The 20,883-nt window shown below is 54.2% G+C and overlaps 3 protein-coding genes across 3 annotated transcripts in view; all 3 read left to right on the top strand.

Moving 5' to 3' along the window:
- Window positions 1-864: 864 nt before the first annotated feature.
- On the top strand, window positions 865-12,419 carry NCLIV_064490 (putative phosphatidylinositol 3-and 4-kinase domain-containing protein; the record flags this gene model as incomplete). The annotated part of the gene is made up of 15 exons (XM_003886000.1): window positions 865-2,404; window positions 2,771-3,264; window positions 3,770-4,150; window positions 4,516-4,629; window positions 5,198-5,511; window positions 6,081-6,399; window positions 6,784-6,863; window positions 7,299-7,386; window positions 7,674-7,947; window positions 8,388-8,647; window positions 9,000-9,117; window positions 9,458-9,785; window positions 10,149-10,422; window positions 11,223-11,678; window positions 12,279-12,419. The coding sequence occupies 15 exons, from the start codon at window positions 865-867 to the stop codon at window positions 12,417-12,419; spliced, it is 5,181 nt and encodes a 1,726-aa protein (XP_003886049.1).
- A 3,423-nt stretch (window positions 12,420-15,842) lies between these two features.
- Window positions 15,843-17,731, top strand: NCLIV_064480 (conserved hypothetical protein; the record flags this gene model as incomplete). Its single annotated transcript, XM_003885999.1, has 4 exons — window positions 15,843-15,992; window positions 16,386-16,542; window positions 16,935-17,152; window positions 17,390-17,731. The coding sequence occupies 4 exons, from the start codon at window positions 15,843-15,845 to the stop codon at window positions 17,729-17,731; spliced, it is 867 nt and encodes a 288-aa protein (XP_003886048.1).
- A 2,662-nt stretch (window positions 17,732-20,393) lies between these two features.
- The window catches only part of NCLIV_064470 (conserved hypothetical protein), a gene marked incomplete at both ends in the record, with an annotated part of 39,845 nt that continues 39,355 nt past the window's right edge, over window positions 20,394-20,883 (top strand). The window contains one exon of the mRNA XM_003885998.1: window positions 20,394-20,691. Coding sequence (XP_003886047.1) covers window positions 20,394-20,691 — 298 coding nt within the window. The remainder of the gene's footprint in view (window positions 20,692-20,883) is intronic.

Here is a 20,883-nt window from a genome sequence, read left to right as displayed (position 1 = left end):
CAAGCATGTGGCATCCCCCAACGCGGAGAGCCAAGCGACGGGAAGAAGCCTCGTCAGCCTCACGCATTCTTTCAACGGCGTGGTGAGAACAAGGCGCCTGTAACGGAAGCGTCAACGGTGCATCAGCGACACGGTGCGGACTGCGTCGAGATACCTGACGATGCATGCAGTCCTCCCAGAAGGCCCAGCGACTTTTCCGGGACTCCCGGCGCCTCTCAGTCGCGGCCACGTCCTTCCTCCGCGTCATCGTGTTCAGCCGCCCCTGGGCATTTTGGGCGCGCTGCGTGGCCCTCTCGCCGGCTGCTGAGGCACGGTTTGGGAGGGGACTTGCTTGACAACTTTCTGCATTTTTGGTCCGCGCTCGATCTGCAGGCTATGGCGTTTGTCGCGCTCCAGCTGGGCTGTCCGGCGGACGCCCTCATCTTCGCTGAGCAAGAGCTCGAGCGCAGGTGCCCCGACAGCGGCCTCGAGGAAGGCCTGGCCATGGTCTCCCAGCAGTGGCAGCGAGACGAGTGGGACTGCATGCCGCAGATTCGAGCCGTGCAAGTGCTGCGCCAGGTGCTGCTCGATGCGCAGCGAGGACGCCAGCGAGGCCCCGAAGAAGAAGCCGGCGAGAGATCGCGAGAAGACGAGAAGGCAGAAAACCGCCAGGCAGCAGGCGGAGAGGTAGGATGTGGAGGGGGGACAGTCGAAGGAGACGTGAAGCGGCGACCCGGGGCAGCAGCCGAGAGTTCGAGGAGAGCTGGGGATAGGCATGTCTCTCCGGAGAAGGGGAATGAAGAGGAAGGCATGGTCGGCTGCCGCGGGAAAGGCCAGTTAGCGCCGCTCGAAGAAGGCTCTGAGGAGCGTATTCACCGCTTTCAGATGGCGCTGCAGCGGCTTCGTGAGGTGTCCGTGCGGCCCGCGAATGCATCGGCTCTGCTGACGCCTGTCGGCCCGGCGCCGCTCTTTCTCCTCGTGTCGCAAGCTCTCATCAATGCCAACGAAGAGGATCTCTCTGCCGTCACGGATTGCCTCTCTGCGTGGCACACATCGAATTTCCTGATTCAACGCATGCACTCCGATAACGACTGGCTGGCCACCTTGACTCTCCAGCAAGAGCAACTGCGGAACCTAGAGTCCGAGCGCGCGCAGCTCGGGGCGCAACTGCGGCAGTCGCGTACTTCCGACCTTGACTTCCCTGCTGTGCAAGCGGACTGGTCTGTCGCGTCGCTCACGGTCGAAGCGAATGGGAACCTTGACGCGGCGGACGCGGGGAGGTCCCCAGTCGCGCGACAGCGACGCAGACTCCTTCGCACGCGTCTGCGTGAAGTCGAGGAACAGCTCTACGCCACAAAGATTCAGATGGCAGATGCACTCGGCATCATCGGCCTGCATTCGCTCCGAGAGAGCCTCCTTGCGTCCCTGAGGTTCTCTTCGTCGGCTTCGCCGCTACCTTACACGCCCGCGTACCCTTCCTGGTCGTCTACCCTTTCTTTCCACTGTTCGCCTCCGCGCTTCCAAGGGATATGGTGCCGGGCTGGGGGAGCCGATCCTTCGACGGCCGCGGGAACCAGACCATTATGGGCTTCGATTCGTGAGACGTGTACACGTTTCGGAGAAGACAGAGAAGACGCAGGCGCCGACTGTGGCGAGAGTTCAAGAGCTTGGTTGGAGAAGAAGTTCGAGTGTCTCTGGCGTCTGCATAAGTGGGACTGTGGCGAGACGACACCGTTGGGGGCGTCGCGGACAGAGCCGTGGTCGAGTCTCGATTCAGGGGGCGAACAACGAGATTCGTTTTCTCCTTGTCCACCTGATTCATGTGGTGAGACGGGGCAAAATCTGAGTCTCTTCAACGGATGTATCTACTCGACGCTCTCTCTGATCCATGGAGCTGCTTCGTGTCGTCCTTCTTCCTCTCTTCCTCCACGTGCTTCATCTGCCTCGCAGACTTCCAACAGTGACGTTCGCGCCTTGCCGTCTTGTCTCGAGGGACGTGCGCCACACGTCGCGGCTTTTCGGAGACACACGCGCCACTGCGCCGTGCCTACGACGGGGACCCTCGAGGGCGACGACGAAGACGACGAAGACGAACAGGGAGATACATACGACGAGGCCGAAGAACTCGATCATGGCGCGACATCGCAGAGGGTGTTTAACACAATCCTGACGCGTCTGCGGGCTGTCCAGACCTCGCGCCATGCACTGGCCATTGCCCTGGAGCGCCTCGCCTCCACTGCGCAGTCGGCCAGCTCGGCGGTTTCATCGTTCGGACCTTCGTCGGCGAATGCTCCAGATCCGAGTCTCTCGCGCCGGCTCCTGAGTGCATATGTCGAGCTTTCAATGGCGCATGCACTGCAACTAGCTACGACGCTCAACCTGCGTTTGCACCAAGGCGAACCCTGTCAGGATGCTCAGTGCGACGGTAAGCCGGCGGGCCAAGAACGCGAAACGAGGCAGAATCCGCACAAGTGGACGCATGCCCAAAGACGCTCTTCGATGGGCTCTTGTGTCCTGGACGCCCGGCACGCACATATAGGTGTCCCGTGCTGCTTTCCCCCCACCTCCTTTCAAAGCGTGTGCGTGACGCGATGGATACCTGTGACTCGCCTGATACGGTTCTCCCCCCTCTGAGCGAGGCATGCCCCAGCCGGTGGATACCCATGTGTGGACGCATGGTGGCACCCCCTTTCCATTTTTATTTTTTTCGGCGTCCCGCGAAGAGCGCATCTACGCCATCAGGTGTTTCTTCCGAAAACGGTTTCTCGTCGCGTGTGTCTTGTCTCCTCAGCCTTTGAGCACCTCCAGTCTTCCTGGGCGAACGACCTGGCCGTTGCGGCAGGGCCGCCCGCTGCCTGCTCGTCCGCCGCTGCTTCGTCGCCTGTGTCTTCCCTGCCGTTCTTTCTTGAACCTCTCGTTTCTCTCCAGACGAGCATCCTCGAGGCGGCTATTCCGTCCTTCCACATTTATCCACGCGCACCCTGTTCTGGAGAGTTTTGCGAACACTGGGCGCCGAGGGGAACGCACGCTGGAACTGGAAGCGTGCACGATCAGCAGGCGACCCGCGGCACGGAGAGGAGGCGACGCGACCGGATAGAGTTGGAGGGCGCGCGCGCCTGTGGCTGTCACGTCAGACGCCCCGCCGCACGGCACCTCCTGTTCCTCGCAGAGATGAAACGCGAAAGAGGCGACTGGCGGGGAAGTCTGGAAAATCTGTTGCAGGCCAAAGCGCATCTTCTCCAGCTGCAAAGGGACCGAGAACGCCCTTCCTGGGAAGCTTTTCCGGTACAGTCTCCAGACCCCGCGACTCTACGCTTTCGTGTCGAGGAGGAATGCACCCCAGTGAAACATACAGTGAACCAACTCGCGCGAACCACTTTTTCCACACACGTCCACGTGTACAAACCTATATACGTATGCATTCATATATATGTGTATTTATGGGTATGTCTGTACGTGAGAGTGTTGTAGTCGTGTTGATCCTCGTGCATCTTTGGTTCTGTAGACGCTTCTTCGAATTCGTCTTTTGGTTTCTGGCTCTCAGGCGCAGTTGGCGGCATGGCGCGATGCATGTCTCTCTGGAGCTCCTGGTCGCCTTTCTTCCGACTTGACCGGTTTTCTTCATCGCGCTCCGCCGCCTATCTCTTCCTTTCATTCCTCTGTTTTCCCTTCTTCTTCTGGTCCTTCTCTAGCAACCTGCCGTCCCCTCTCTTCGAGTCTGCCCGGCGACGGCCCTCTGCCCCCCGCCTTCTCGCCCTTGTTCCTTTGTGTCGATCTGTTTCTCGTCCAGTGGCAGCTGGCGAAGACTCTGTACCTCGCCGGCGACCGATCCGGCAGTCTGAACATTGCCTCGCGCCTCTGTCAGCCGAAGAACTGGCCTATGCTCCCCTTTCAAAACCTGAACGCAACTTCCGCTGCGGGGCCGTCTTGCGCAACTTCGTGTGGGGGTGCGGGGGCGCCCGCGGCGGGCGACGCCCGCCCGAGTCACGGGTGCTCGCCTCAAGCGTCCTTTAAATCCCACAGTTTCGCAAACCGAACAAGCAGTCTCTGGGAGACGAAACCTGTTTCGAGGACGGAAGACCTGGACGGACTCGCAGTTCAAAAGTTTCGAGGAGCCATGATCGACGCCCTGTGCTCGTGTGGCGAGTGGCAATTCCGGGGGCGATGGGCGGTACGTGTGCGAGACGAAGCTGACCAGGCCCAGGGGAATGCGTTTAGAGAGATTTCCATGTGTCCCAGTTTCTTCCGGGTGTGTTCTGCGGGTGCCTACGCTGAACAGAGTTTCCTCCCATCATTCGTCTTCGTTTCTTCCATACTCCCGTCTCTTCATCGGCTTTTCTTTGCTCTTTAGTGTGTTCACCGTTTGCCCGGAAGCCTGCTCGCTGCGTCGGTCGGAAGGCGAGTATAGCCCTTTGTCTGACTCGAGGATCAGCCCCGGCTGCGGCCCGTATGTATAGGAAACAATCACCGGGTCTATTCTCCATGTTACACGTTAGTTTTTGTCTTTCTTTCGGGTATGGTTGATTCGCCATGCAGACTGAGGCGACCGTTCGCCGCAGATATTTCAGTCTCGCCCTTCGCCTCGGGCCTGTCTCCGGCAGTTTGGAGCCCAACCAGCGCCTAGCGACCCTCATCGACGATCAACTGCAGGTTCGGCCAAGACTCACGTTGTCGTCTTCACCTCCTCTTAATGCATTTTCCAACCTGTGTGGGCGATCTGTGGAACTGTCCAGAAGAACAATGATTTCTCCGGGATACACCTGTGCCTGCCTGTCACGTGCAGATAGGCGGGATACTCTGCAGGCGCATTCGTCCGTGGTCCTGCAAAACCTAACCGTGTTTATATGCATCCCCACATAGGTTTATGTATATGTATATATATATATATATATATATACATATAAATGTATGTATGTGTAAGCACACATATATATTCACGTATATTACGTGTACTGGTAGCGTACGTCAAAAGTGTTTGACATATACGGAAATACTGCGGTGCGTTTCCCGGCGCGATGCCCCACTCTACGTTTCGTGCAGCTCCGGCGATCCCCCGTAGACACTCTTCGACGCGTCATGGACTTTCTCTGTCGTGTTGGCAATTTGTAAGGGGCCCTGGCTACCTCTCCCTGGGCCTGTAACCGAAACTGTGTCTAACGGAGCCTGAGAGGCAGCAGAGGAGTGGTGCGGTGTTCGATGCCTTTTTCTTTTTCCTCAGTCATACAGCGACTACAAGCATTCAGTCCCTTCGCTGGTGATGGCAGATCTCCGCCGCAAGGAGAAGGCTGAAATTGAAAGCCTTCTCCAGCAACTGTCCAGTGCGTTCGAAGAGAGAGGCGAAGAAGAACAAACCCGCCGCGCGCACGCACAGCAGAAATTTCTTCAGCATCACATCGATATTCTTCTGCAGAAGCAACGCGTCTTGGAGAGGGAGCGAGAGAAAGAATATCAGGAGAGGACTCAGTGGGCTCTCGAGGCGGTCACGCTCTACGCGACGTGTCTCAAAGACCCCTTCCTTCCGCATGCAGCCAAGTGAGAAAATAACTTCAAAACCGACATGAAAGAGAAAGCAAACAAGGCGGGAGCCCGTTCCTCTCCACGGTTGCACACAAATAGGCTGTTTGCAAGCATCGGTATATGTAACCGTAAACCCTATATCTATATCTATATATAGATATATATGTGTAAGGGTAGACTGAGATACAGTGGTTTTCCGCATCGTGCTGGTATTTTACAAGGTGTAACCCCGAGAACGCAGCCACTTGGTTTTTTGTTAGAGCGGCGTCGCGAAGGTTGAGGTCGCGTCATCAACCAGGATATGATGCCTTCGCTCTCATATTCACAGTCGGCGTCCTGCCTCATACACGTATATATATATATATATATAAGGAGAGAGTGATACACGCGTATAGACAGGAGCTCTGATGGTCTTCATTTGCTTGTACCCCGCGTAGTTGCAGGTTTTAAGAACTGTTTAGGTGTTTGTAGTCGGCGGTTCCCTGTCATGTGTTCAGGTATCTTTCCTATGGCGTGCTGGCGCGTGTATTTGAGTATGAGCATCTCTCTCGTGTTTCCTTTTCTCCCGTGTGATTTCCCTTCAGAACGACTAGCCGGGTCCTGAGTCTATGGTTCGAATGGGGCGATGACGTCCCCGAAATGAATGCGGCTCTCCACAGGCTCCTGATTGCGCCTTTCACGTCCGCCCAGCCACAGCACAGGCAAGATGCGGGTCATTCCTCCTCACCGTTTGACTCTTCCTTTTCATCTGCGCAGAGGATGAACGAAGAGGACGACAGTCGTGTGGGAGGCCCTCCGGACCTCCGCCATCTCCTCCCGTTCGTCTACCAGATTGCGTCGCGCCTCGGGAGTCCAGCAGAGAGCCCGTTTCAGCGGACGCTGAGAGACTTGCTGGTGACAACGGTGAGCACGCACGCGCCAGAGGCATTCCTCGATCCGAGAACTGGGAGTGATCGGCACGTATTCTTTCCCGTGTGGGATGTCTCCGGATCTGTACGCAAACCTATGGTACATGGATAAACGTGGCCGAACGACTTATAGGAACGGTTCTTGGTTCGTGCATGCATTCCCTGGCATTACTGGATGGTGGTGTGACTCTTCCGTTATACTACATCCCTCGGTATCGATCGCTTTGTGTACCCCGGTCCAAGCTGGATTTCTCGCGCTGCTCCCACTCGTCCACGCCGAGTGACGCGTACATGCACGTGGTTCGCTCCGTCGTCGATTGTTGTCTCTTCCCATTCGGGCGTCGCGGTCAGTTTTCGCTGTCTTGGCCTGCACCTTCAGGCGAGGCAATATCCTTTCCAGTGTCTCTACCAGCTGGTCGCCATTCGAAATGGAAGGCGGATTCCACCGGGTCACAGAGGGTACGTTCTAAACCGACGAAGCGTACAACGCTGTGGTGCATCCATGTGGAAACACACATTTATGCGCCAGACTGGAGATCCAGATGTATCTACGTGGGACGCGGAAAGGAGGCACACAACATACCTAGACTCGGCTGATGTGCCGCAGCGTGTCACGGCTCCGAACGAGGCGAGAGGGAACGACCCACCAGTCCGAAACTGTGATGGACAGGTGGACGGTAGGAGACACCAATAGGCCACCAGGCATCGCGAGTGGATTTGGGAAAAAATCGCGGCAGATAGAGGTCGAAAACGATTGGTTGAGCGTGGCGACAAATTGCGCGGTGGACGGCTTTCGAGCTGGCTGCGCCGACAACTGCAGCAAGGCGCTGGTGGAGGGTGCAAGGGTTGGCTAATCCCAAGCGTCAGTGGGAATGCGTTCTCGTATTGCGCCAGGGCCGACAGCTTCACCGTGCAACAAGACAAAATAGACGCCGCCCAGGATGTCCTTGGACGCATCGCAGACTCCTCCCCAGCACTAAAGGTAAGGAAAAACATTTATACGTATATTCTCGACTTTCAATTGCACATCTCGATACACTACCCATGTATACATATACAATATGCATATCTATATCTGCCTGTTTGCGGATGTGTGTATGTATGTTTATATGTACGTATATATATATATATATATATATATATATATATATAGATTAGATCATCTGTACTAAGGTATGCATATGTGGACTGACGGGTTATATCGGAAGCGGCAGGAACGCGCCCAAGCCCTAGCTCCGTTGTGTTTTCTTGACTGTCTCTCGGATGCAGTTTGTCGTCGCTGCTGTCGAATGTCTCGTGGATTTCTACAACGACCTCTGTCTGTTGGATTTCGACGACGAAACTCGCACTGTGCAAAAGAAACAACGAAGTCTGCCGCTGCTGCAACGCGGCTCGTCGCAGTCCTTCCCGCGCCGCCTCACGCCTCAAGAGCAAATGATTCGCCTGCCGTCTTTCCAAAAGCTCGAGGAGTTCTCGGCCCTGCTCCCGATTCCAACCGTCGCGCTGCCTCGTGACCGACTTGTCCCCTTCCAAACGCCCGAAAGTCAGAAAAAGGCCAAACGAATTTCATCAGACACTGCTGCAAGAGGCGCTTGCACGCGTAGAGCGCCGTCCCCTACAGCTATCTATGCCGGGGCATGTACATCTGTTTGCATCGACTCAGGTGCATCTGCGTGTAACCATCTCTCTTTCGCCTCGTCTGAGTGTCCCAGCCCGTCCTTACTACAGTCCTAGAGATTCGGTCGCAGCTGCTCTGTGTGTAAATACGACTCTCGATGAGCCCATTCAGGTACATGTACTTCTTTAAGCATGTTCATACTTGTCAGTTTATACCCAGATATGTATACGCATATACATAAGCCTTTCATGGTTCACAGATATATATATATATATATATGGAAAACTGGACGAAATGCCTGTCTTCTGTTCACCATTGCTTCTCTCGCTCTTTGAGTTGTTTTGCGTTTTGCGGTGTCTGTTCAGCCTTGTCGCGCTTCAAGAGTGCGCCAGACTATCTTCTTCATCTGTCTTCCTACATTCACTCTCTTCACCCCTACTGTCTCTCGGACTTTCCCGGCGATCGCCTGCGGATGAGCGTAAAGGTCATCGGCAGCGGCATCACTAAGCCTAAGCTTTTGTGCATTTGGGACCGACAAGGTCGGAAACACAAACAGTGCTGCAAAGGCCGAGAGGACGTGAGACAGGACCGCGTCGCCCAGCAACTCTTCTCGATGCTCAACCAGGTAAGCACCCCGACGGAACTCCGCTTTCCGAAGCGGTCCTATACAAGGGACGGAGCGAGGCCGAACGGCAGCCGCGAAGAGCAGGGAAGACCGTTGTTTTCCTCCGGCATACCCGTGGGCCCTGTCGCGTAGGCTAGAGTTCGTCGTGTGGCGAGAGGCGCGCAGCTGTCAGACTGCCATCTGCATGCACTCGGGCACGCCCCAAGCGCCTCGAGGCGGGGCATCCCAGCAGATACTCCGCCGGGTAGCGCCCCGTTCTGCATGGAAGCAGCTGCGCCGCGTTCGCGTGGCGCGGCAAACAAGTCGTGCACGTGTCTCTTTGTGTCCGTGCGGTTTATGTTTTTTCTCGCAGGTCTTCTTGGAGGCACCGTCCACACTGGAAAAAAACTTCTACCTGAGAACCTATGCCGTGGTCCCCTTTTCACCAGCAGTCGGAATTCTCGAATGGGTCAACGACGCTGTCACGCTTGGTACGCCTGCGCATCCACGTGAACTCGAAAAGAGTTACAAGATATGCTTACTCCAATGGCGATCATATATATATATATATATATATATATATATATATATATGCGGCTGCACGTATAGCCACTAGTCACAGGGTTGCGGGTAAGGGCCATGGATCTCTGTTGTCTGCATTCCTATATATACATGTATATATATCACGTGATGGCACACGCTCGGTCTTAGGTTTGCAGAGTGCGGACATATCTTAGCTGTGTGAGAACGCCGCCATTGTCTCGTCGAACTTAAGTCGTCGACTGAGGAATGCACAGGTGTGGCGATTGAGTTATGCTTCTCCCCGTGCAGCCCAGTACCTCATTGGAAGCCCCGAAAACGGTTACCACGGTGCGCACGCGCGGTACCGGCCCCAAGATTGGACGTTCTCTGCATGCCGCCACAAGCTGCGGCTGGCGCGGGAGAAGGCCCTGGCCCAGAGGAGACAGTTGCTGTCTCGTGGAGCCGGAGACGACGGAGCGCAGCAGAAAGGCCAACAGCCGACGGCGGTCTCAAGAGCAGACATGGGGCCAGATCCTCTGGTCGAATCGCTTGTGCAGGCCTACGACGAGATATGCGGCCATTTTAAACCTGTTCTCCATTACTTCTTCTTAGAGCATTTCCCATCTGCTGATGCCTGGTACGAAACACACTCCACGCGGTCAAACGCCAAGTCCCGTGTTCTATTCCCGGCAGCATTTTCCCCTGACTCGGCGTCACGTTACCTTCATTGATAGATAGAAATATATTGCAACAATAGACAGGACAGTCGGAGCCGCGAAAGGAACCTCGGGGAATAAGGGAATGGCATCTGGTCATGTGCGTATGCGTGTCTAGTACGGTAGCATGCTCCAGCGTTGCCTATTGTGTCTATCAGTCACATGTGACTGCTCGGTCGGTAGATTCTGAAGACCGGGTTCCAGCTCGGGCGCCCCGCCCCTTTCCCTCTGTCGTTCGACGTGAGGATAGTTTCCTTCCGCCGCATCGCTGTCTCTGTGAGCAGGTACGCCCAGCGGCAACGCTACCGTCGCACACTCGCGGTCTCCAGCATGGTCTCGTATATCATTGGGCTTGGCGATCGCCACACCAACAATATTCTCCTCGACATCGCATCCGGTGACCTGATTCACATCGATTTTGGAGTAGTCTTCGAACAGGGAAAGCTGCTCGCCGTCCCCGAACTCGTTCCGTTTCGGCTGACAAGAGATCTGGTCGACGGACTCGGATGTCTTGGCGTCGCTGGGTGCTTCAAACGCGACTGCGAGACTACCATGGAGGTACGTGTGGAGGCAGCCGTTGTACACGCTTCCGTGGCGCTACCAACCCCTACAGGGGAATGGTCAAATCGTTCTAGGGATCGATGTCGCTTGACAATGTTGCGTCAACGCGTGCTTGGCACCCCAATTCAGACGAGCACTACCTCTCCTTGGTGGGAAACACTAAGCATGCAAACGATGGGAACCTTTAGTCGACGCTCACGCGGCAGTCCAGTGCCTCAGAAAAACGAATGGCGGAAGAGAAAGGCGAGGCAGCAACCCTCCGCCGACGGGACCAAATGCGTGGGTGGCCAAATGCGTCAGTGCCTACATATCTAGGCGTGGACAAGCGTGTGACAGTAGGCATTCTCGGGTGTTCAACTGGAGGGGTTACGGTCGTCATGGGTCGGCAATAAAACGCTGAGCGATACGGTAGTGTGTGCATGACAAGGGGTATGGAATCACGTAAAGAATCAACGAGATACATGAAAGTATACTAACTCGCTGCTGGTGTATATGTCTATATATATATATATATATATATATGTAAAGGTGAGCAAATATGTGTATAGGCGTCTCTCGCGTTGCTTGTCGGTTAATCCCCGTCGTCATCACTGTGTCCCTGCCGCGTGTGTATGTCTTCCTGTGTTTTTGAGTTTCGGCCGTTTCATACTTTGCATGTTACGCTGCCTCGCCTGCATCGCGTTTTCCTGACTCGCGCGGCAGTCCCCGAGACGTGTCCTCCCAACGTGTCTTTCGATTCAAGCTCGGTACCCCTCTGTCTCCGTTTCGTTCTTCCACTTCATCTCCTCTGGCTTCAGGTCCTTCGGCGAGTGTCTCCCTTGGTTGTGTCCATCGTCGAGGTTCTCCTCTTCGATCCTCTCTATCGCTGGTGTCTTGACCCGCGTCGTATTCTTCAAGAGAGCGATAAATCGCTTGCCCTCGCTCCGTCACGTCCTGGCAGTGACGCGAAAACGGGCGGTCCAAAGCGAGGAAGAGACGCCACAAGCCGAGGTCGAGGCCCAACTTCCACGACCTCGACGCTTCCTGTCGCTGAACGAAGTCGGCGCAAGCGTGGGCGACTTGAGGCCGTGCCTGAACAGATTCCATCTGGCTCTGCACTTCTTGATGGTGGAACGAAAGGAGAAGCGAAAAGGGACCCCGAGGAAGCCGTGGACGAGGCGCGCGGAAAACAAAGCGCGAAAGATATCCCCATCGTCGAGGATATTCTCACCAAGGCAGAAGGCAATATGAACGCGAAGCGAGCTGTGCTGACGGTAAGCGCAGAGGTGCTGTGAAGGGAAGATCCAACAGACTGACTCTCGGCCTGGTTCACAGTCTCTTTAAAGGCGATTTGAAATGAGCGACGCAGCACTGGACAAACTCGCATGACGGGAAGCTGAGCATGCCATTGAACGATTCGTTTGCGTATTCGAGGGGAACTATCGGACACAATCGACAAAAAACAGGTCACAACAGACGCTGGCTGCAAACGAAGACGCCAGAGCGCGTCTCCACAGCAGTAGCGAACTGCGTTCATCTGACGCCTCACAGACTCTCACGCTTCGAAGGTGCGGTGCTGTGCACGACGTGGGCGACTGTCAATCGTTGCAAGTTGCGCGGGAGTCCAGAGCGAGGACGTGTCGCGACATCTGTGTACAAACCGTTGAAATGCAAAGGTGCTGACGGAGATACGGACGTAGGCATCTATGCAGATAATCTCCGCTGTAACGAAGCAGCTACTCACGATATTCCCTCGTTTATAAATACATGCAGTGCAGCTGTATTTGCCACCCCATCCCCTTCTTTTGGGTCTAGCGCTTGGTATCCTGTCGGTTCGTCTCTTTCCTCGCTCTATGTGTTGGGTTTTTGTCCAGGTGAGGCGGAAGCTGGAAGGATACGAAGAGGGAGAAATCGCGCAACTGAGAGTCAATGCCCACGTCGCCCGCCTAGTCAATGCAGCTCAGGATCGCACCGCGCTAGCCCAAATGTTTGTCGGCTGGGCACCCTGGGTGTAGTCCCAGGCAAGGGCGTCTAGTGACGCAGATTACGTTCCTGGTCGGTTCTCGCCCTGCGACCTTGTCCATATCGCGCGCAAATGTGACTGGCTTTATCGTGTCCTGGCGAGGACACGGCACCGGAGAAATTCTTGCACCCATAGCGAACCTAGATGACGGAGTGTACACTCTCCACTTCCTTTCTGTGTAATTATCGCCTTGAATGGTCGTAGGCCCTCGAAGAGGCTGTCCGCCTAAGGGCGCGAATTGCGCCTTTCCCACTGCACCTGCAATGGGGAATCTCCTGTTCTTCGTTACCAGTCACGTCTGCTCAGATACAAACTGGGGACTGGCGTGTATATACGTGTATGTAGGTATACACATGGATAGGCAAGAGAGACACTCAAATAGTTGACATCCTGTTATATACTTATATATATATATATATATATATATATGTATATATATATATATATGTATATATATATATATACCGGTTGTTACAGAGTCCTGCGTGCTCCACGCAGATAGGTATATACGCTTCCCACTTTCTGCCCAATTCTGTGTACCACTCACTTGTCGCATTCAACGGGCGGTCCCTACACATGGGTGCCCATTGTTCGGCAAGAACGGCTCCGCACTGTGTAGGAAACAGGCTCGAATGCGTTAGCGCAGCGGAAGTGAGCTTGCGTCTCTTGCCGACGCTTCAGAGCCACTACTCAGAGAGGAAGCTGGGCAACGGACGGAACGTCCCCAAACCAAGTGCGAAGGAAAACTGTATGCATTACACGTTTGTAACCGTAAGCAAAACACACGCAGCAGCCGAGAAACCACACATGTTTTGAACACTGGAGTGAGACAGTGGGCATAGGATAGCCGCAGCGTCGGCTGTAGCCGGAGAGGAACAAAAATTAGCGCTAGAGCTTTGTTCGGACTCGGACGGGTGCATGGATCTAACACAACGTTACAACCATCCCAGAAGCGTTTTCGCCAGCACCGCGCATGGTTCGGTGTGTATGCGAGGAGAGCGTATTTGATGTTCCAGTGATCAGGTGAAACCAACAACACCTCAAGAGAAAACATGTGTGCGTGGTCCGTCGCGTGCGCTAAAAATAGATCTCGGGCATGCCCCGTTTTCTCTATTTTCTCTAACTGTCAAAGACCCCGATCAGGATAGAAAAACCAAGTGTTCCAAGAGGCCAACTGAAGGAATCGGTCTGTCTCCACTCCAATGTCCTGTTGGGTCCAGGGGATATGGCGGGGATTCCCTTCACAGACAATACTGGTCTCACAAGTAGCCCAGCGGTACACCTTCTGAGGAGGTGCGCTGTCGTGGCACATTGTTCCGGTCGGCCGCGAAGCTGGGTCTTTGTACGTTCTCTCTAGAGCAACGAGTTGCACGCAAAGCCACAAACCGATGCGTATCGCTTCAAAGAAAGCCTCTCAGGGCACGCAGCGCCACGGCGAAAGCTTACCAGCGCTCCGCGTGTTTACGCGAGTGATGCAGAAGGGAGGCTCAGACTCCCGGTAATCCCCGTCTTCCTGCTCACTCTACCTCGTTAGGGATCGAGACAGCGCAGGCGAAGAAACTGACGCAGCATGTCCACCATGTCGCAGTTTCCCGTTATTGGCGATTCTAGTTGGTCTCACATACGGCAAAACCGCCGCTGTGGTCATCTCCACCGCCTAAGCGTTCGATCCGTTGGACGCGGATATGAATCTCCTGTAAGAACACACGTGCAGATACACTTCAGCATTACGGTTAGCGTAAAATTGTGTGCGCAGAATAAAAAGATACCATTCCTCATCAGCGCCGGAGAGTCCCCAGACTGCGTTGTAGGCAGGCATTCCCCTCTGTGGGTGCAGTTCACAATTTCGCCGTGGGCGCTGCTCGAGTGACGCTTTTCCGTTGACTCAAAAATGCGGCTTTGTCTCGTCCACGACAAAAAAGTCAAAACTCGAGAGGCCGTGAATTTCCCTTTCGACGTAGATGCAAAACTGACCGTTGTGAGAGAAAAGGCAACACTGCTCGTGCTACTGTACTTAGAGTGTTAGCCAAATACAGAAAACTCGCCAACGCATACCAATACACAAACAGTCATACATGTAGATCTATATGAACTATATAATATACGTATAATATATATTATATAATATACATTGTATATGTAATACATATACATAATAAAATTTATATATAATACCACCTAGAATATATATATATATATATATATATATATGTATATATATATATATATGATATCTGCATCTAGAATGTGTATTATGTGACCGAAGGATGTTCACGGGGTTTCTCTGTCGACAGATGAGCAGCCATGCAAATTCTTTCTTCTGGTTCTCGCCGTTGATGTCTGGCGAAAAAGTAAAAGGGAGAGCAAGAAACGAAATTTAACGCCCCATGCTTGTCTGGGATTCGTTGCACACGTGCATGCAGCGGCTGCGGCTGGCCGTGAGAACACGCTTGGACAGCAGTGAGAGGCTGTGAGAAAATGACTCGGTCTCTCGGCGTTCGTTCACGTGCACATTTTTGTGGCTATGCATCCGTCTTTCTGTGCTCGTTCGTTTTCTCTTGTTTCTTCTTCGATCCGTCGATTCTCGGTTTTCGTTCCTGTCTTCTCCCGGGTTCCCTTTCGTCCACGCGCAAAGCGCGGCTTGGGCCAGATCCTGAACGCGGCGAGCTGAAATGTAGCGAAAAAGGACGAAGAGAGAGAAAGGAAAGACACTGAAGGAAACAGCCTGTTTGCTCAGAAATCACAGACACACGCACATTTCTCTTTGGGTGTATCGCGGACTCCCCATTTGCGTTTTTTTCATTTCCGCCTGTCGTTTTCTCGCCGCGCGTCTTTTTCTCTCTGCCCGGCTTCGCTGCTCGCCGGGGTGGAGGGGACCCAAAATTCCCGCATTTCTCTCTTTGTCTTCCCATTTTTTTCGTCCCTCGTTTCCGTGACATTTTCGGGATACCAGAGACAAATCTCTCTTTTCCAGTCTTCCCGCCGATTCTCTGCGGCGTCACGAAGCCAACATCGAACGGCGCAACGATGGCGCCAAGGTGTCCACGCCTGCGGCGGAAGGGGAAGAAGCTGTAGCGAAGAAAGCATCCACGGGTGCACGTCTTACTTTACTCCTGTACTTGCTCTGCCCCTTGCTCCTGTCCCGTTTCCTCTTCGTTTCCGCCTCTCCGGCCTTCTCTGACGGTCAACCTGTCTCGGGCGTCTCCGTCTCTCGCGGCCTTCCTCGGCTCCTCTTCCTGCTCCGGCTTGTCTTTCCCTTCGTCCCTTGTGGACTTATCACCCGCTCTTCTTCCCTCTGGGCTTCTGTCCCTTTCCTGTCTCGCTCGGTTGTTCGTTTGCGCAGTCTGTCTCTGTCATCCCTTTGTCTCTGCGTCGGTGCCGTTCTTCTCGGGTGTTTTTCTCGCCACGTGGCACAATGGCGTCCTTGCTGCATGCACTCGTGCTCTACACCGAGGGGACCTACCTCGGTGACGCCGGATTCTCAGTTCTTGCCAGACTCGGAGGCGCGAAAGTGGGGTTGGAAAGAAGCCTCACCACAACCCTCTTTTATCTCCGCCACCCAGAGGTCAGGCTGGAAAACGGAAAGCACTTCTCCATACGCCAGTTAACCGTGGCTTCAGACAAAATCAATCACCAGGAAAAGCTCGCCTTTCACTTTCATCTTCATTCCACCCGATCATACCAACGACGTCTCTCTGCATATATACCTATATATATGTACCTGTATATGCTATAGATCTTGGTGTGGCTGTCGCTCTTTCTTGTTCTTTCTAGGGTGTGTTCTCTCCCAAGCGTTTCGCTGGGATTCGCGGCGACCTCGATGCGTCTGTGTCTTTCTGACTTCTGCGTCTTTTGCCTCTACATGTTTCTTTGTGTCTCTCCTCTGTCTCGTTTCGCGTCTGCTCGCCACGTGCCGCCTTGCAAATTTGCACATTTTCGCGCCGCTTTTTTCCTGCAGCTTCTCCAGCAGTTTCTCACGGAATGGGCAGCCACGCAGATCCTCGGCGCTCCGTCGCCAGATGTCGAGCGGCATCTGCATGCGATGCATTGCAGTCGCACCGGCCGTCTACGGAATCAAAGGACAGGAACTGAGGTCGCGAGGGGCCTTCGTCTAGGTAACCATTTTCTCCTTTCGCATGCGACGTTTGATTGTTTCCCTTTGTCGCTCTTTTACCTTGACCACACGCACGGATACGTCCTTGAGTCTGCGCGTACACACATTTCAGTGTCGGCTGAATGCGGTTCCACCCGCGTATCTCCTTTCCCGTTTCTTCCCTTCGTTCCCGCTGTGTCATTCCTGCTCTCTCACATGCATCTTGTCTTATCCGTGAAGAACCCTCATCTTCGTTTCTTGCGTAGATCTATATATATATATATATATATATATGTAGTTGTGCGGCTGTGCGTTTCTTCTGTGTTTTTTCCTGATCTCTCTCCCGCGTGCTCTTCGTTTCTCCATTTCGCTTGTCGCCTTGTGTGCCTGTCGGACCTCTGGTCTGTTCCAAAGAACCGACAGTTTCAGCTCCCGGCTTTTCCCAGCGCAAACACAACCCAAGGCGGCGGTGTTTCACCTCGGCTGCGAGTCTCGAGACCGACCAAGACATGCGGATGGAGCCTGAGGGCTTTCCATTCGAAGAAGGCCGAGATGATGGGCAGATGCTCGACGGATTCTCGCTCGCGGAAGCAGAAAAGTTCATGCAGAATCTCCCCCCTGAATTCGCGGAGGTGAGACCGGCATGCGTATACTCCTCTACGGTTGACGTTTTCAGAAACGTGGGAATCCGATTTTTGTGTAGAGGGGAGTCTCGGTATTCGCCTCGCTTCTTCTCGCTCTTGGCGTTCATTGTCGACTCGACGTTCGTCTCCGTTTCGTCCATCTCTAGGTTGCCTCTTTCGTTTCTTTTCCGACTCAACTTTTTCGTCTCCCTTCAAATCCTGTCTCCTTCTCCCTCGGCTCTTTAGGTCCTCAACGCTGGCAGCGCTCCGACGCGGTGCAGCACGCCGGCGTGGGAGATGCCGGAGCGGCGCGGGCGTGCCTCGTCTCTCGCTCTTTCCGATCGCGAAGACTTCCAGGCGTTTTCTGGGGAGAGTCAGTTATCTTCTTTCCGTTTCGACGACTCGGTGCCGCCCCCGTCTTCCGATCAGAGAGCAGAGGAGACGCGGGCCGCCGGAGTGCCTCGCAGCAAGGTGGAGTTTTTCGAGCACCAGCTGAAGATTTTGTCCGATTTGCTGATCGACGTCGAGCAATCCGGCAGATGCGACGGGGCAGAAGATCTCGCTGTAGATCTTGACGAAGAGAGCTAGCGGGCTGGGCGGTACGGTGGGGAGGCAACGAGGAAGAAGGGAATCCAGGCGTAGAGCGCCTGGAAACTTCAAGGGAAGCCGGCAAGTGAGAGCGAAGGGAAGGCGGCAAGTGAGAGCGAAGGAAAGGCGGCAAGTGAGAGCGAAGGGGAGGCGACATGCCCAGTGTACTCCGGCCCGAGACGAAAAGCCTCGAACGGGCGAGTTGGGAAAGAAAGACGCGCGGTGACGGCTAAAAACAAGGCTGAGGGTGAGAACCAGGACGTGGCACCGAAAGGATATGGCGAAGGGCAAACATTGACGGTCGAACCGCGAGGATGGAAGGACGGACAGGAAAGAGAAGACAGCCCCGGAAGACGAGGGGAGACATGGGGGTGCAAAGAAGGCAGGTTTGCATTTGTTTTTTCAGCTCAGTGGCAGAATCGAAGGCGCCTACACTGCAGTGTTCTGACCACTTCTCTTGCTTGCAAAGTTGTAAAGGGAGAAACAGTCGTCAACATTTGCTTTTCCTAACCACTGCACAGAAAGACCGATGCACAGAGATCTGTGGACTCGGGCGCAACTCAGGGAAAGACATCCGCCGGCGGGTTCTCTAGTCAGAAAAGCGCAGTAGACCATTGCCACCACACAGTGTGAGAGCTAGACCATGTATTGTGGTTGTCACATTATCCGTAGATATTGCCTATGTACAAAGGATCCTCGATCCAGAGCTGTATAATTGAAATTGAATAAACAGACACAGTCTAGTACCCAGGACACTGAATATGACTCCAGTTATGAGGTACAGATAACCAAGTTCCTTATGACTGCTGTACCCCACCACGCCACTGGACTGCTGACGACAGCTACGGAGTGTTGGATTATAGTATCCCGTTCTCCCACCATGTGTGCGATGAGTTTGCGTCGCGAGTGGCGAGTGGCGCGCGAGCACCGAAACCGATGCTCGGGAAAGAGGTCTACTTGGCCAGGACGTGGAAACGATCCGAAGTCTCGGCTTACAGTTGTACCGAGAAGGGAAAAGCATAGGTCGTCGGAGGCGGCAAGAGGTAGACACAGGAGCACGAAGAGAAACGAGAAATTACTCATCCAGAAAAAGGTGTATGAAGGAAGAGCAGGCAGAGAGAGCAGCCGGAGGCGAGAGGGGCATGGGCTTCGAGATCTGGCTGGCACCATGACACACAAGTTGGCCGAGACACGGAACGCTAGCGAGTTTTCTCCTCCCTTAAGAGAGGTGTGCATGCGCAGCAAAGACACCCACTCGCTATAGATCCGTGCCCGAGAGTCATGGACTGAGATTCCCTTTCGCCAGTGTATGAGGAGAGATTCCTCGAACGACCGCGTTCTCTCACTGATCCTTTTTTCAACTCGGTGCGAGGAACGGGCTAACAACTGGGCTGTCGCTCGCGCGGCAGAAGTGAGGTTCAGGAATTATTACGAGTTTGATCCTGGCTCCGGAAGAACGACATAGATGTGCTTAACACATGCTAATTGAATGGTTTTGTTTGGGCTTGACCCCACACGGGTGTTTGAAACTGACAAGACCCCGCGCGTGTCTCGAGCAAGACGCGGCTCCGCGCCAATGGGTGGGTGAATCAGGAGTCGCGTGAGGCATGTGCAGAAACATGGTAGACAGATAAGATCTTCGCCGAACAGGCACGTGCGTGTTCCGTAGAGTGGAACGATAGACACATGGAAAATACCTGCAAAAAGAAATGTGGATAGGGCAGTCGTAAACCAGCCTGCAATCATAAACGTATTATGTATGGTAAGGTTGAGCGTGGACTGTCGAATGCAGCGAAGAGCCCGTATTCTTCTTTTGCAATGCCCGCTCTCAGTCAGCGACGTGCAAAGAGTCAAAACTAGACGGCTCGCATCGATGACACGCCGACATAACAGAATTAGGGCAGACTGTTTGAAAGATTGTTCTCTTTCCGCGTCCCGAAACCGTTGTTTGGAGGCTCTTTGTGTTAGCCAGCTATCCCGGCGTCCTAGAAAACCGCATGACGCCAAAAAGGCAGCTAACGAAGGAAGGAAGCAGAAGACCAAACGTCAAGCACTGACTCTTGATGGCTACGTGGTAAATGCGCTTCTCGGAGTTTGTTCTGATCTATGAGGGGTTTGTGGATCTCGGTAGCTGGCGAACCTGCCTAGAAGGTCGGGGGTACAGAACGTCACACACGACCGACTTCGTCGCTTTCCGTTCAGGCTTACCCTTTTCTTGGGTTTTTCATGTCGAAGAACGGTGCGCTTCCTTTCGTGTGTTGGACTTCCCCGTGGAGGCGGGTCCGTGTGACTTTCGCGCACGCGAGCCGCAAGCTCCCGAATGTTGCCACACCGTGCCCTGCATGCATGGCTAGAAGAGAGAGACCGCCTCACGCCTTTCTTCTTTTTTCCTCCCGCGTCCTAGATTGTTTCCTACCTCTTTTAATTTTGCGGTTGTCTCCCGCTTTTTCGAGTCCCTCAAAGCTCTAGGCGTTCCTGTGTCAAAAACGCTTCCGGTGTGTCGCTTGGCACACTGCTGGCGGCGTCGATCTGGGTTGCGCTCAGCTTCCCTGTTTTGTGGCTGTCCATTTTCCGCGGTCCAGTGAGGCCGACTCCTGTTTCGTCTCAATAACTCGAGGATTCATGGCCTTCTCCACTTTCTCCAGTCTACCCTCTCCCGGAAATGGGCGAGTTTTCAGCTGCTCGAAAGACTTCGCACGCGCTGATATCTGCATGCAAGATAGCGAAAACGCGGATGTCGAAACGGGTGATTCCTGGCCGTCTGTTTGATTTGCTTCGGCTCTCCTCCTCGTCTCCTCTCCCGTTTCACATTGGCATGCGCCGAAACTTCCCGTTCCGCACATTCCTTCCTGCTTGCCTCACGTGGTCCCTCGTTCGGCGCAATTTGGAAGCCACCGAGGACGAACCGAAGATCCTCACACGTCTCCTCTTGCCTTTTACAAAACGCCTGGCTTCACTTTGTAAGGTTGGGCTCACAGCCCTGGGTTTTGTCGCTCAGTAGGTTGCTGGCAGATTCTTCTTACCTCTGTTCTCTGCAGTATGTAGCCTTCCGTCGTATCCTCGCTTCCTGGCCTCTCTTGTTTCTCTGTAGGCCTTCCCGTTCCCTCTCGGTGATTCGCTCTCTTCTCTCCCTCCACGCCCTTGCTACTCTG

Source organism: Neospora caninum, chromosome XII (genome assembly GCF_000208865.1).
Source record: "Neospora caninum Liverpool complete genome, chromosome XII".
Taxonomy (NCBI): domain Eukaryota; phylum Apicomplexa; class Conoidasida; order Eucoccidiorida; family Sarcocystidae; genus Neospora; species Neospora caninum.
This window is presented reverse-complemented; position numbering and strand designations above follow the sequence as displayed.